The sequence below is a fragment of the Oryctolagus cuniculus genome, chromosome 7 (assembly GCF_051225735.1).
Source record: "Oryctolagus cuniculus isolate XC-2025 breed Fujian yellow rabbit chromosome 7, ASM5122573v1, whole genome shotgun sequence".
Classification (NCBI taxonomy): Eukaryota; Metazoa; Chordata; class Mammalia; order Lagomorpha; family Leporidae; genus Oryctolagus; species Oryctolagus cuniculus.
Genome location: NC_142873.1, coordinates 118,721,662 through 118,737,679, shown reverse-complemented (window position 1 = coordinate 118,737,679; position 16,018 = coordinate 118,721,662). Strand labels below are relative to the sequence as shown.

At 41.5% G+C, this 16,018-nt stretch overlaps 1 protein-coding gene across 9 annotated transcripts in view; it reads right to left on the bottom strand.

Annotated features, from left to right (window-relative positions):
• Positions 1-16,018, bottom strand: part of USP24 (ubiquitin specific peptidase 24) — a 153,630-nt gene that overhangs the window by 113,497 nt on the left and 24,115 nt on the right. For 7 of the 9 annotated variants that reach the window (XR_016211007.1, XR_016211008.1, XM_051856430.3 and 4 more), the window contains exon 2: positions 150-315. Coding sequence is in view for 5 of the 9 variants with exons in the window: in XM_051856430.3 (XP_051712390.3) it covers positions 150-315 (166 nt within the window). In the remaining 4 variants the exon portion in view is untranslated. The remainder of the gene's footprint in view (positions 1-149; positions 316-16,018) is intronic. The other 2 variants (XM_089300564.1, XM_089300567.1) reach the window with 1 other exon arrangement.

Genomic DNA, 16,018 nt, shown 5'->3' with positions numbered 1-16,018 from the left:
GTTCAAAGTTTTTATTCCACAGGGGAGAAACAAAGACTAGGAGAACAAATGACTGCCCAAGTTCACACAGACAGGCAATGACAAGAGCTAAGGGCAAACCCGGGCCTCCCATGAAAAAGCCCTCCTCCGGTGTCCCGAGGTCAGCTTACCGAGTCTTGCCAGGTAGGTGGAAGCCAACAGGCATTTGCCTAGCGATTCTTCCCGCTTGTAGGGGATGGACCAGTGATCAGTCAGAACACGGCTTTCCAGTTCATACAAATTTGTTGTAGGGAATTCAATTCCTTCCCCTGAGCAGTTTCCATTTTCATCATTCTTCTGACAAAAAGGGAATAAGGTAAAAAGCAAGTAAGTAAATTAGTGACTACTGTAAAAATCTGGAATTTAACACATTTACGGTAGAATTTAACAGATCCACGGTAGCTATTAATAGTGCAGATTACATCTTTCTCAAAATCACATTTTTCATTCAAGACTATCTCAAATAGGCTCAACTTTTATCATCCTGGCCTCCCTCCTTCCTCCCTGTGAATGACCTCTGATCTACCTTCCTTAATGAATTCTCAATTTCTCACTGCTGAACATCCACCGTTCATCTCCAACCATCCATCCTCACCCTTTCTGTTCACTGAGGGACACATTTCTTCAAAGAGCTACCTCTGTGTCCTGTCCTCATCTCCTTGTCTCTGACTCCTCCTGATACCACCGCAACCTGCATTCCAGAGGCCCTGCCGCCTCCAGAGGGACCGATACTCAGGTCACCACTGAGCTTGTCATCATCACCAGCGGCCATGCTTTAGTCCCTAGTTTGCCTGTCAGGAGCATCTGACCCTCTGGATTTCCCTCCTCTTGAGACATCAGATTCTCTGTCCCATGGGTGTGGCTCTTTGTAGCCTGACTCCTCTTCTGGGAGACCCTCCCCTCCCAGCCATCCTAGACCTCAGTGCTGGGCTGTCTCCCTGAGTGAGCTTATCCAGACTCCACGCTCCATCCCCTTCCATCTATGTTTGGCTGCACCTCCCCGCTGAGCTGTGCCCCACAGCACACCTGTGATGCTCCTCCCCTTCGTCCCCATCCACTTCTCATGTTCTCCATCTCAGTGGCTCCACATCCATTAGGCAGCACAGCCAGAAGCCAGGGAATCATCCTTAATGCTTTGTTCTCCTATTGCCACTCCCAAGACTGGTGATCAGACCTCCGAAACTTCTTTCCAGTCTCTGTCTGTCCATCTCCACAGCTACCTCCCAGCCCAAGCTATCTCACCAGCTTCCTAACTGGTCTCCTCTAAACCCACACATATTTGCTCTCCACACTGATCTTTATAAAATTAACCTAAAATACCTCAATGGCCTTCTTTTGTTTCGAAGATCACCCCCAAATCATCTCAAAATATTCTAGAAGCCTTGAAGGGTCCAGGCTCTCCCTTTCCCTCTCCAGCTTTCTGCCTTCCAAGTAGTTTCTCTGAGATTCAGTTTCTTGACAGGTACAATGTTCCCTGTATCAGACCATTTTCCCAAAAGGCCAGAACAATGTTTCTGTACCGTATGCTCTTCCAGATGCTACCCCATACCTCCAAAGTGTATAAAAGGACAGCCCAACCCTGCTAACTGTGGCTTTCTCTCTTTGAGGTGGCCCACTATTAACCCTGAGTGGGTATGTCTGCTTTACATACATCTTGCTTCTTGTTCACCTTGACCTAGTTCTCTTTCTTGAATTCCTTCTAGTGTGGAGACAAGAACCTGGACCAAGCCTCGCTAGGGGACACCCTGACGACATTTCTGTTTATAAGTCACTTTATAACTCCATCACCACAAAATAAAACCATTGCACTGGAAAAAGTCATCTTTGACTCAACAAGACCACAATACAGTCATAAAAAGCATCAATGATAAAAGCAACAGAAGAAAGCTAATTTCAAGCCCATATCAAAGGAATTTAATGTATTATTTTTTCAGGCTAAACCAGAATAAAATAAGACAAAAATCAGGAAACAGTAAGGTGTAGAAGATAATGTAAACTGGGGGGTTGATGTTGGGGGCAGTGAAATTAAATAGGCTTGGAATCACAATGTATGGGGAAAATTCAGTTTTTAAAGTACAACTCTTTTCAGAAACACATTTAATTCCTAAGTGCTATAAATAATAAATACGTAAATAAGCCAATTTTACTTAAAGGAATCTGAGGGGACTTGAAGAGCAAAAAATTTAGAATAGTCTTAAAACTGCACATCTGCTACACTTAAATACATTAACCTAGGTTCAAAACAGAATTAAGCTTTTATAAAAACAAAAACTTCATTTGGCTGACTCTGAAGTGGTTGTACATCCTACAGAATAACTATCATTAACTATCATTTTAATGGTGTTAATAGATCAAATTACATATGAAATCAGCAAATGCATCTAGCAGCTATAAAAACTAAGAGTTTCCTTAGGGAAAGGGCAAAAAATGATCTTTATTATCATCAGATGATTTGTTATACACTGAGTTTTGAACCTCCCCTCAAATTCACGTGTTAAGTCCTAATTCCCAACGCTAACTCCCAACGTGATTATATTTGGAGATAGGGCTGAAGGGGAAGAGGGGACCACTGTTGTAGCTCAGGGGGTTAAGCTGCTACTTCTAACACCCACATCCATGGCAGAATATTGGTCAAGTCCCTACTTCTAATCCAGGGCCCTGCTAGTGCTCCTGGGAAAGCAGAAGATGGCTCAAGTGCTTAGGCCCCTGTCACCTACTGTGGGAGATCTGGGTGGGAGTTTCAGGCTCCTGGCTTCAGTCTGGTCCAACAAGATCCACTGCAGTGATCTGGAGATTGAACCAGCAGAGAGAAGATTCTCATTCTCTCTCTCTCTCTCTCTCTGTATATAGATAGATAGATAGAGATATACAGACATATATGTATATGACTGCCTCCCTCTTTTTCTATGACTGTCAAATAAATGTTAAAAAAGTGAGCAGATAAAGTATCGAAATTTAAAATGTTTATGCATCAAAATAATCATTAAGAAAGTAAAAAGGGGCCAGCGATGTGGCATAGTGGGCTATGCCTCCTCCTTTGGTGCTGGCTCATGTCCTGGCTGCTCCTCTTCTGATCCAGCTCTCTGCTATGGCCTGGGAAAGCAGTAGAGGATGGCCCAAGAGCTTGGGCCCCTGCACCCACGTGGAAGACCCAGAAGAAGCTCCTAGCTTTGGATTGGCCCAGGTCCAGCTGTTGCGGCCATTTGGGGAGTGAACCAGTGTATAGAAGACCTCTCTTTCTCTCTGTCTCTACCTCCCTTTAACTCTTTCAAATAAATAAAATAAATATTTTTAAAAAAACATCTACAAGTGGTTCATGAAAAGATGCCATTTGAAATTTCTCTGTAAATTAAGATGTTATTACCTTTATCCTTTAGTCAACCTCTAAGAAAACTTAAAAAGACACACAGTTAAAGAACAAGGGAATTAAATGCTACACTAGAAAATATGTATGAGGGTACATTTAAAAGTTTGTGGAAAAACAGAATTGAAACAAGTTTATTTTGGTGCAAAAATTCTTAAAACTCATGCATATAATTTTCAAAGCATGCATTTTCCTGAACGTTTTTGAAGATCTCACATATTTAATATAAGATATAGCAATAATGAAAGATCAGAGGATCAAAAGGCATAAGACATATAAAGGAAAAAAACAGCACAATGGTACATGTAAATCCTGTCTTACCAGTAATTACATTAAATGTAAATAGACTAAACATGCTAAGCAGAAGGAAGGGGCCGGCAAAATGGGTTGAGAAAATGCAATTCAACTATATGCTGTCTACAACAGACACACTTTAGAGTCAAAGACATAAAGTGGTAGGAAAAAAAGCAATGTAAACAGGTACTGGAGCGGCTTGATTAGCATCAGACAAAACAAACATTAAGACAAGAAAGGGCCGGCTCCGAGGCTCAATAGGCTAATCCTCCACCTAGCAGGGCCGGCGCACTGGGTTCTAGTCCCAGTCGGGGCACCGGATTCTTTCCCTGTTGCCCCTCTTCCAGTCCAGCTCTCTGCTGTGGCCAGGGAGTGCAGTGGAGGATGGCCCAAGTGCTTGGGCCCTGCACCCACATGGGAGACCAGGAGAAGCACCTGGCTCCTGCCTTCGGAACAGCGTGGTGCGCCAGCCGCAGCGTGCCAGCCGTGGTGGCCACTGGAGGGTGAACCAATGGCAAAAGGAAGACCTTTCTCTCTGTCTCTCTCACTATCCACTCTGCCTGTCAAAAAAAAAAAAAAAAAAAAAAAAAAAAGGACAAGAAATACATTACTGAGACTGAAAGACATTTCATAATGATAAAAAGGTCAATACAATAGGAAGATAAAAAGACTGAAAATGATATACCATAAAAACAGCAACCAATAGAGAGTTGAAGTGGTTATACTAATATCAGGAAAAAAACAACAACTTGAGTTAAAAGTTGTTACTTAATTCAAGGAAGGCTATATTCAAGTGATACTATATTCAAGGAAGGTGATAAAGGGCTAATCCATTAGGAAGACACAAAATTATAAACATAAATGCAAACAACACAGATCCAACATAGAGGGAGCACTGACAGAACTGAAGATAGAAATAAACACAGTAATAGTTGAATTCAATATCTCACTTTTAATAATAAACAGATGGTGGCAATAGAGCAATAAGGAAGTAAAAGACTTGATACTACTAGGTAAGCCAGTACACTTAAAATACATTTATAGACACTCCACCAGTACAGAATACAGGTTCTTAATAACAAAGGAATGCTCTCCAGGATACAGCACATACCAGGTGTTAAAAAAGCCTCAACTAATTTGAAAGGAGCAAAATCATACAAAGTAGGTTCTCACTACAATGGAATAAAACAGTGGAAGGAAATTTCAAATTTATGGGAAAAACAACACATTCATAAGTCACCAATGGGTCAAAGAATAAATCACGAGGGAGATTAGAAATGACTTAAGGGGGTCAGCGCTGTGGCACAGTGGGTTAACGCCCTGGCCTGAAGCACCAGCAACCCATATGGACAGCAGTTTGGGTCCCAGATGCTCCACTTCCATTCCAGCTCTCTGCTGTGTGTCCTGGGAAAGCAGTAGAAGATGGCCCAAGTCCTTGGGCCCCTGCACCCATGTGGGAGACTTGGAGGAGGCTCCTGGCTCCTGGCTTTGGACTGGCACAGCTCCGGCCGTTGTGGCCAATTGGGGAATGAACCACCGGATGGAGGACCTCTCTCTCTCTGTCTCTGCCTCTCCTCTCTCTGTGTAACTCTGACTTTCAAATAAATAAATGGCCAGTGCCGTGGCTCACTAGGTTAATCCTCCGCCTTGCGGCGCCGGCATACCAGGTTCTAGTCCTGGTCGGGGCACCGGATTCTGTCCCGGTTGCCCCTCTTCCAGGCCAGCTCTCTGCTGTGGCCCGGGAGTGCAGTGGAGGATGGCCCAAGTGCTTGGGCCCTGCATCCCATGGGAGACCAGGATAAGTACCTGGCTCCTGCCATTGGATCAGCGCGGTGCGCCAGCCGCAAAGCACCAGCCGCGCCGGCCATTGGAGGGTGAACCAACGGCAAAGGAAGACCTTTCTCTCTCTCACTGTCCACTCTGCCTGTCAAAATAAATAAATAAATAAATAAATAAATAAATAAATAAAAAACAAATAAAAATCTTTTAAAAAAAGACTTAAAATTAAAATTAAATTATAGATATAACAAAAGCACTGAGTTGAGGGAAATTTTAAACTGTTAATGCCTATATGGATATTTAAAAAGAAGAAAGATCTCAACCTAAACGCCCACCTTAGGAAACAGAAAAAGAAGAGCAAACTACACTCAAAGCAAGTAGAAGAAAGGAAATCAGAACAATTCTCTTAATAGAGAGAATAAACAAAACTAAAAGTTGGTTCTTTGAAAAGATCAAACAGGGCCAGCACTGTGGCATAGGGGGCTAAGCCCCCATCTGCAGCACCAGCATCTCATATGGACACTGGTTCAAGTCCAAGCTTCATTTCTTTTTTTTTTTTTTTTTTTTTAAGAATTTATTTATCTGAAAGAGTTACACAGAAAGAGGAGAGGTAGAGAGAGAGAGAGAGAGAGAGGTCTTCTATCCACTGGTTCACTCCCCAATTGGCCGCAATGGCCGGAGCTACACTGATCCAAAGCCAGGAGCCAGGAGCTTCTTCTGGGTCTTTCACATGGGTGCAGGAGGCCAAGGATTTGGGCCATCTTCTACTGCTTTCCCAGACCATCAGAGAGAGCTGGATTGGAGGAGGAGGAGTTGGGCCTGGAACTGGCACCATATGGGATACTGTCAACCACAGGCAGAGGCTTAGCCCACTATGCCACAGTGCTGGCCCCTTAAGTTTCTCCACTTCTGATCCAGCTCCCTAATGTGCCTGGGAAAGCAGTGGAGGATGGCTCAAATGCTTGGGCCCTTGCACTCACATGTGATACTAGGATGAAGCTCGTGGCTCCTGGCTTTAGCCTGGCCCAGCCCTGGCCATTGCAGCCACTGGGGAGTGAACCAGTGGATGGAAGATCTCTCTCTATTTCTCCTCCTCTCTCTCTGTAATGCATCCTTTCAAATAAATAAATAAGTCTTTAAAAGAAAAAAATGATTTATAAATAAATAAATCTTTAAAAAAAGAAAATATCAACAAAATGGACAAATCTTTAGCTTGAATGACCAATAAAAAAGATGACTCAAACATAATTTAATAATCATGAATGTAAGACTACATGACTACTGACCTTGCCAAAATAAAGAATGGATTATGAGGAATACTATCAACTGTACAGCAGCACATTAGATAACCTAGATAAAATGCACGAACGCCTAGAAAAAGATGTCATCAAAACTAACAAAAGAAAACAAAATCTGAAGACCTGCACCAAGTGAAGAGGATGATCTGTAATTAAAAACTTTTCACAGAGAAAAGCCCAGGACCAGACACCATCACTGGTGAATTTTACCAAACATTTAAGAATGCTCATCAATCCTTCACATTCTTAACATGAGATGAGAGAGAGAGAGAGACAGAGAGAGAGGAGGGAACCTTTCCCAACTTATTTCGTTTGAATATTTATTTATTTATTTTTGAAAGGTGGAGTTACAGAGAGGCAGAGGCAGAGAGAGAGATCTTCCATCTGCTGGTTTACTCCTCAAATGGCCACAACCGCTGGAGCTGGGCCAATCCGAAGCCAGGAGACTCCTCCGGGTCTCCCATGTGGGTGCAGGGGCCCAAGGACTTGGGCCATCTTCTACTGCTTTCCCAGGCCACAGAAGTGGAGCAGCCAGGTCTCGAATTGGCACTCATATGGGATGCTGGCACCACAGACAGTGGCTTTACCCACTACACCACAGCACCTGCCCCTCCCAACTTATTTTATGTGGCCAATATTACACTGATATTGAAAACCAGACAGAGGGGTCAGCGCTGTGGCACAGCAGGTTAAAGCCTCAGCCTGCAGTGCTGGGTGCCTGTTTGAGCCCTAGCTGCTCCACTTCTGATTCAGCTTCCTGCTAATGCACCTTAGGGAAAGCAGCAGAAGATGGCCGAAGAACTTGGGCCTCCTCACCCACATGGGAAACCCAGAGGAAGCTCCTGGCTTCTGATTGGCTCAGTTCCAGCCATTGTGGCCATCTGGGGAGTGACCAGTGGTTGGAAAACCTCCCTTCCCCTCTCTCTGTAACATTCTTTCAAATAAATTTAAAAATAAATCATTTTTTTAAAAGGGAGAGACTGGGCATCTACAGATATTAGGGTGGTTATTAACAAAATACAGAAAATAACTGTTGGCAAGGATGTGGAGAGTTTGTGACCTCTGTATATTGCTTTGAACATGTAAAACTGTGCTGCCAAAGTGAATTAATAGTATGATAGTGGAAAAAAAAAAAAAAACAACAAATACCACAGCATTATCCACAACAGTCAAAAGGTAGAAACAACCACCCAAATGTCCACTGGTGGATGAACGGATAAAAAGAAAATGTGTTATACACATACAATGAATTATTTATTCAGCCTTAAAAAAAAGAGAATTCTGATATTTCTACAAACACGGATGAACCTAAACAGGCCAATCACAAAAGCAAGTATTTTATGACTCCACTTAGTGAGGTACACAGAGTAGTCAAGCCCATAGACAAAATAACGTTGGGAAGGCCTGTGAGGAAGGAGCAATGGGGAGTTAGTGTTTAGTGGGTATACGGGTCTACGGCCATACCACTCTGAATGCGCCCGATCTCGTCTAATGGGTACGCAGCTTCAACTTGGGAAGATGAACATATTTTGGGGATGGATGGTGGTGATAGCAGCAGGACAATGTGAAAGTACTTAATGTCACAGAACTGTACACTTAAGACTGGGCAGAATGGTGAATTTTACATTAAGTATATTCTACAAAATTTAAAATAATGTAAAAAGACATAAAACTGACAGAAACTACAGACTGATATTCCTATGGATATTGACATAAAAATCTTCAATAATAAACTAACAAACAGAATCGATACATACTAAAACGATTTTAGACCATGATCAAAAGGGATTTGTCCCAGGAACGCAAGATTATTTTTAACATACAGAAATCAAACAATTTTTAGATACCATATTACAGAATAAAGTGCAAAAAAGGATCATCTTAATGGATGTGGAAAAAACTGTATAATATAATAATTTTTCTTTTTTAAAAAAAACTCTCAAATAAATAAAAGAGAACTTCCCCAACTCAACAAAAGACATCTACAAAAACACCTACAGCTAACAAGCACTTTATCAAGAAACACTGAATGTTGTCCTCTAGAATCAGAGACAAGGACAAGAGCGTCTGTTTTCACAGCTTCCATTCAACATTAAATTCCATTAAACACTGGAGTGGTGAGGCAGTTAGACAAAATAAGAAATTAAAAGCATTTGTATTATAAAGGGTGAAATAAAACCATTCCTATTTTCTGATGACATTATCTTGCATTTAGAAAATTCTAAGGAATCCACTAAAAATAACTACTAGAACTACTGAGTTCAGCTAAGTTGTAGGATGCAATACTAACATACAATTTTTTTTCTTTTATTTATTTGACAGATATAATTAGATAGTGAGAGAGAGAGAGAGAGACAGAGAGAAAGGTCTTCCTTCCATTGGTTCACCCCCAAAATGGCCGCTATGGCCGGAGCTACACCGATCCGAAGCCAGGAGCCAGGAGCTTCCTCCTGGTCTCCCATGTGGGTGCAGGGGCCCAGGCACTTGGGCCATCTTCCGCAGGTGGAGGATTAACCAAGTGAGCCACAGTGCCGGCCCACTAATATACAAAATTGAATCACACTTTTATACATTAACAAGGTACAATCCTAAAATAAAACTAAGAAAATTTCACTTAATATCAAGAAAGAATAAAAAGTATAGCAAATATAAGACTTACACAGCGAAAACTATAAAACATCATTGAAAGAAAATTAAATGAAGACTTTAAAAATGGAAGGACATTTCATGTACATGGGTTGGACTTCATGCTACTAAGAGGGCAATACTCCCCACAATGGTCTGCAGATTCAATGCAATCACTGTCCAAATTCCAGTTGGCTTCTTTGCAAAAGTTGATAATCTGATCCCAAAACTCACATGAAAACACAAGGAACCCTGAGTAATTAAAATAATAATGGTGTGGAAAAAAAAAAAGAGCAAAGCTCAAGGACTCAGATTTCCCAGTTTCACAACATACTCCAGAGCAACCTGGCACTAGCATTAGGATAAATACACAATCCACGGAAAAGAACTGTGATTCTACAAACGAATTTATGGTCAACCAATTTTCAGGAAAGATAACAATTGACTAAATTAATCTTTAACAAAGATGGAAAAGCAATTCCATTGAGAGAGATGGTCTTTTCAACAAACAACTGAGACAAGGAACCCTACTTCATATCAGATACAAAAATGCAACACAAGATTTTCATGCACTTGGATTGGATAATTGTTTCTTAGAAAAGCACAAGTGACTAAAGAAAAAGCAGATAGGGGCTGGCATAGTGGCATCGTGGGTTAAACCACTGCCAGCAATGCCAGCAGATAGTAAGAGTGTCAGTTCAAGCCCCAGATGCTCCACTTCAAATCCTGCTTCCTGCTAATGCTCCTGGGAAAGCAGCAGAAGTTGGCCCAAATACCTGGGCCCCTGCCATCTATTTGGGAGACCTGGATGGAGTTTCAGGCTTCTGGCTCCAGCCTGGTACAATCATAGCCATTGTGTCCATTTGGGATTGAACCAGCAGATGGAAGTTCGATCTCTCCCCTTCTAAATCCCCCTCCCCTGCCACACTTTCCTCCCCTTCTCCCTCTCTATAACTCTATTAAATATTAAATAAATAAATCTTTTTTAAAAAAGAGCAGGCAGATAAAGTGAACATCAAAATTTAAAGCTTCTGGGCCCAGTGCTGTGGCACAGCAGTAAGGCTGCCGTCTGCAATGCCGGCATCTCATAGGAGTGCCAGTTTGAGATCTGGCTGTTCCACTTCCAGTCCAGCTCCCTGCTAATGGCCTGGAAAAAGCAGTGGAAGATGGCCTGAGTGCTTGGGCCTCTGCTATCCATTGGGGGAGACCCAGAAAAAGCTTCTGACTCCTGGCTTAGGCCTGGTCCAGCTCTGGCCGTTGCAGCCATCTGGGGAGTGAATCAGTGGATAGAAGATCTCTATCTTTCTCTAATTCTTTCAAATAAACAAATCTTTTTTTAAAAAAATTAAAACTTCTATGCATCAAAAAAATCATTAAGTGACAAGAAAATATACAGAATGGGGGAAAATATTTGCAAACTATGAATCTCATTCAGAACTTGTGTCTAAAATATGAAAGAACTCTTAAAACTCAACAACTAGGGCTGGGTAAAAGCCCTGGCCTGCAGCTCACCATCACATACAGGTGCCAGTTTGAGTCTTAGCTGCTCCACTTCTGATCCAGCTCCCTGCTAATGAGCCTGGGAAAACAGTGGTGGATGGCCCAACTCCTTGGGCCCCTGGCTCCTGGCTTCAGCCTGGCCTAGCCCCAGTCATTGTGGTCATTTGGGGAGTGAACCAGAGGATAGCAGACCTCTCTCTCTGTCTCTACCTCTCTCTGTAACTCTGCCTTTCAAATAAATAAAATAAATCTTAAAAAAAAAAAAGCACAAATACAAATAACCCAGATGTTTCTCTATAGAAGATTTACAAGTGGTTCATGAAAAGATGCCACGTGTCATTAGCTATTAGGAAAATGCAAATCAAAACCACAACATGAGGGGACAGGTGTTTGGTTCAGTGTTTAAAGTCTCCCTTTGGAGCCCACATTCCACATCAGAGTGCTGGTCCTACTTCAAGTTCCAGTCCTGGCACTCTGCTTCCAATCTAGTTTCCTGCTAATGCACTACCTGGTAGGCAGCAGGTGACAGTCCAAGTACTCAGGTACCTGTCATCCATGTGGCAGATCCAAACTAAGTTCTGGGCTTTGGCTTGCCCAAGTCCTGGTTGTTGCAGGCATTTGAAAAGTGAAGGAGCAGTTGCAAGATCTAACTCCATCTCTGTCTCTCTTTGAAATAAAATGAAAATGCTAACAATAATAAAGCCCTACAACATACCATTTCACAGGTACTAGGACGAGTAAAATACAGACAACAGCAAATATTGGCTAGGTTATGGAGAAATAAAAACCTGCATACAGTACTAGTGGGATTATAAAAATGGAGGAGCCACTTTGCAAAACAGTTTGGCAGGTCCTCAAGGTTAACCACAGTACCACAGGGCACAGCACTTCTACTCCAAAGCTGTGTCTACAAGAAATGAGAATGTATGTTCACAAAAACTCACACACAAGTTTTCCAAGAAGCACTGTTGGTAACAGCCAAAAGGTGGAAACAATCCAAATACCCATCAAAACTGATGAACAGATAGACAAAAAGTGTTATATCCATATAATGCACTATTTTTTAGCACTAAAAATGAACCAAACACTGATGCTACAATATGAACAAAACTCAAAAACATATGCTAAGTAAAAGAAATCAAACATAAAAGTCCAGATATTGTATCTTGCTGTTTACATGAAATGATCAGAATAGGTCAATCTTTATTTTTTTAAAAAGATTTGTTTATTTATTTGAAAGGCAGAGGCAGAGAGAGAGAGAGATCGAGAGAGAGAGAGATCTTCCATCTGCTGGTTCACTCCCCAGCTGGCCACAATGGCTGGAGATGCACCAATCCAGAGCTAAGCCAATTCGAAGCCAGGAGCTTCCTCCGGGTCTCCCACGTGTGTGCAGGGGCCCAAGGACTTGGGCCATTTTCCACTGCTGTCCCAAGCCATAGCAGAGGGCTGGATCAGAAGTGGAGTGGCTAGGTCTCGAACTAGTACCCATATGAGATGCTGGCACTACAGATGGTGGCTTTACCCACTATGCCACAGTGCTGGGACCCCAGAATAGGCAAATCTAAGGACACAGAAAGCAGATCTGTGGTTGCCAGAGGGAAGGATAAGTAGGAGAGTAAATACTGTTAGTGGATAAAAGGTTTCTTTCTGGGGTGATGAAAATATTATAAAATTAAACAGTGGTGATGGTGACTCAATTCTGTGAATGTACACTTTATCTGGGTAAACTTTATGGTATGTGAATTAAATCTCAATAAAGCTAGTTTTTAAAGTTATTTAACAAAAATGAATTCAATGATTATTATTATTTTAAAAAGTGAGTATATAAATATGTCTAAGAATTTCAGGGGTGGCCATTTGACACAGTGGCTAAGATGCCACATGGGATACTTGCACCCCATATCATAGAGGGCCTGGGATTAAGTCCCAGCTCTGCTTCTAATTCCAGTTCCCTGTTAATGCCTACCCTGGTAGGCAGCAAGAAATGGCTTTAGTAACTGGGTCCTTGCTGCCCACGTGGGAGACTCAGATTACTGACTTCTAGGATCCTACTTTCAGCCTGACCCGGGCCCCACTACTGCAGGCATTGGGCAGTGAACCAGCAGATGCAAGATCTCTGTCTCTGCCCTTTTCTCTCTGCCCTTCAAACAAAGTGAGAATAAATGCTTTTTAAAAATTTCAAAACATAATTCTAAAAAGATTTCAAAATAGAGTTGTACCTAATTATCTATAATAAATACATAATGTGTATGGCCATTATACAGTTTCTTAAGATTTCTCTATTGTTTGTTTATATTTATTTGAAAGGCAGAGATACAGAGAGAGACAGAGATCAATCTTCCATCCTCTGGTTCACTCTCCAAATGGCTGCAACAGCCTGTGCTGGGCCAGGAGCCTGGAACTCTTGCCAGGTCTCCCTCAGAGATGGCAAGGGCCCCAAGCACTTGGGCCATTTTCTGCTGCTTTCCCAGGTGCATCAGCATGGAGCTGGATGGGAAGTGGAGCAGCCAGGATTCAAACCAGTGTTCACATGGGATGCCAGTGTTCCAAGTAGTGGCTTAACCCACTACACCACAATGCCAGCTCCCCTTAGACAGTTTTAAAACATCATTTAAAAAAATACTTTATTTAGTGGGTGGGTATTTGGTGTAGTGGTTAAGAGGTTGTTTCGGATGCCAACATCCCATATCAGAATGCCTGGGTTTGGTTCCCTGTTCCACCTCTGATGCTGCTACTGTGCACCCTGGGAGGCAGCAAGTGATGGCTCCAGTATTTGGGCCCCTGCTACCCAAGTGGGAGACCTAGGTAGAGTCCTGGGCTCCTAGCTTTGGCCTAGCTCACCCCCAGCTATTAAAAGCATCTGGGGAGTAAACTAGTGATAAAAGTCTCTATGTTGCTCTGCCTTTCAACTAAAAATATACACACATACAAATAAACTATCTAGAACTTAACAGGTGAAAAACAACCATGCTGCTTCCTAAATACTTAACATTCTTGTCTTTAAAAAGGAGGGAACAAAAAGTCAAAAACAATACAAGGAAATAGGAAAAGAAAGGAGGGAACAGATGTGCTACACGCCAGGGCTAGAGCAACGCTCCATGCTGAGGAAGTGGCTGCCAACTTTACAAAGAAAGAGGGAATCACAAGGGGGAAATAGTGACATAAGCCCCTACTTAGGTTAGTTTTATATCTTGAGTCATCACTTTGAGCTGAGCCTGTCCTTGGCAAGAATTACATGTTGAGCAACACATGCAAAGCAGCTCACAACTGTCCTGTTGTAAAATCGCTCCTGACAGATAGAATGCATTGGGCTTTTAATGAGAGCTCTGGAATGGAATATGCTATTTTCTCATTGGAGGTCAAATCCAAATGATATGAAGTACCCATTAATGATAAGGGATCCCAAAAGGATTAGAAACATACTTAAAAGCCGGCTATGTTATAGACAAGGTGTTTAGAGTTGGTGATAAAGTCTGTAAGATAGATATAAATCTTGTTTAAAGAACAGGACAGTATGCAAGTGGAGAGGGGGAGGAGCCAGCCTGAGTGTCCTTGTACATACACAGTGAGAACAACCACGCAGACAAGGGTCAAGAAGACTAAGGAAATTCTAGGCAAAAAGTACAGATTGTTTCAAAACTAGCACTACTGTGTTTTTCAAGTATATTAAATAATAAAACCTCCATATTTTTAGCCTTTTTGACTACTGGAGGTAATGTCTTTACCATCCTTTATTATGATACTCTGTCAATTTCATTTAAAGTAGAAAAATGTTTAATATTTTTGAAATATTTTACAGCATTTCTGTAAAGTCAACATTTGTTAGAGATGTATAACTTTGGCACTAAGAAGAAAATTCTTTTATGTATGTATGTATTTTAAAGACACACACATTTGAAAGGCAGAGTGTGAGAAAAAGGAGAGACAGAGCAATCTTCTATCTACTAATTCACTCCCCAAATGGACACAGAGCAAAGTTTGGGTCAGGCCAAAGCCATGAGCTAGGAAGCCCATCTTGGTCTCCCTATGGGTGGCAGGGTTCCAAGTACTTGGGCCATCTTCCTCTGCTTTCTCAAAGGCATTAGCACAGAGCTGGGGTTGAAGCAGCACAGCTGGGACTCAAACTGATACCCCAACATGGGATGCCAGCATCAGCCTGGCTTCACCTGTTATACCACAACATTGGCACCTTGGTCACAGTTCTTAAATATCACTTTAACCTGAACAATGACTAATAACACCAAACTTTATTCAGTTATCCAAGAATAACACACAAGTGACCTGATGTGTTAAATTATGATTTTTGAATTGGCTAGTTTAAGATTATCAAAACAACACTATGAGATAGACACTCATAATTAATCTTCAATACTTGAGGCTCTGGCTTAAACATATAATCTTTCTGTGCTATAACTACAAAGGAAAACTTGATAGTGTCACAAAAACACTAGAAATTAAAATAGTTATGATTGTAACTTCATCTGTTCACAAACTGTTCAGAGTAAGGCTTGATATTTACTTACTCTGAAGGCTAAGATAGTACTTTTAATTGTTGGAATGCAAGTCTTCCACAGAATTGATAAATGTTGTCTCTGTGAATCCAAGAGTTCAGCAAAGATCTTTAGTTTTAACATAAAGATCATTTAGGGAAAACTATTTTTCTGTGTGAAGCCTTTTATATTGTAAATTATAATGAATTATGTTCATATATTTGTCACTACCTATATCCAGAAATTTGATTGTTTGGAAAATACAAATGAACCAACCTAAACACAGGCAACATCTTGACAGGAGGCTAAGTACACAAAAAAGTATTCACCTAACCCATGCAAGTAAGCTCTAAAACACCATCATTCCACCTTTTAAATTAATAACAGAGTTTAGTACTTATTCAGGCAACTATCTTTGCTGAGTTTTAAAAAAGAGAGCAAACCCAACCGCTCTCCCACTTGACAAGGACACATTATTAATAAATGTAAGCCTTTGTTGAAAGCAGCAAAACCTCTAAGGGAGGTGCCTATTGCCTGCTGGTTCAGTGATAAGCTCCTTTCTGCCCACTGACTCAACAAATATAGATAAAGGAAATTATTAGCCTAATGGATAAGAGACTTTCAACGTTGCTTCAAGTTTAGTTTAAGGC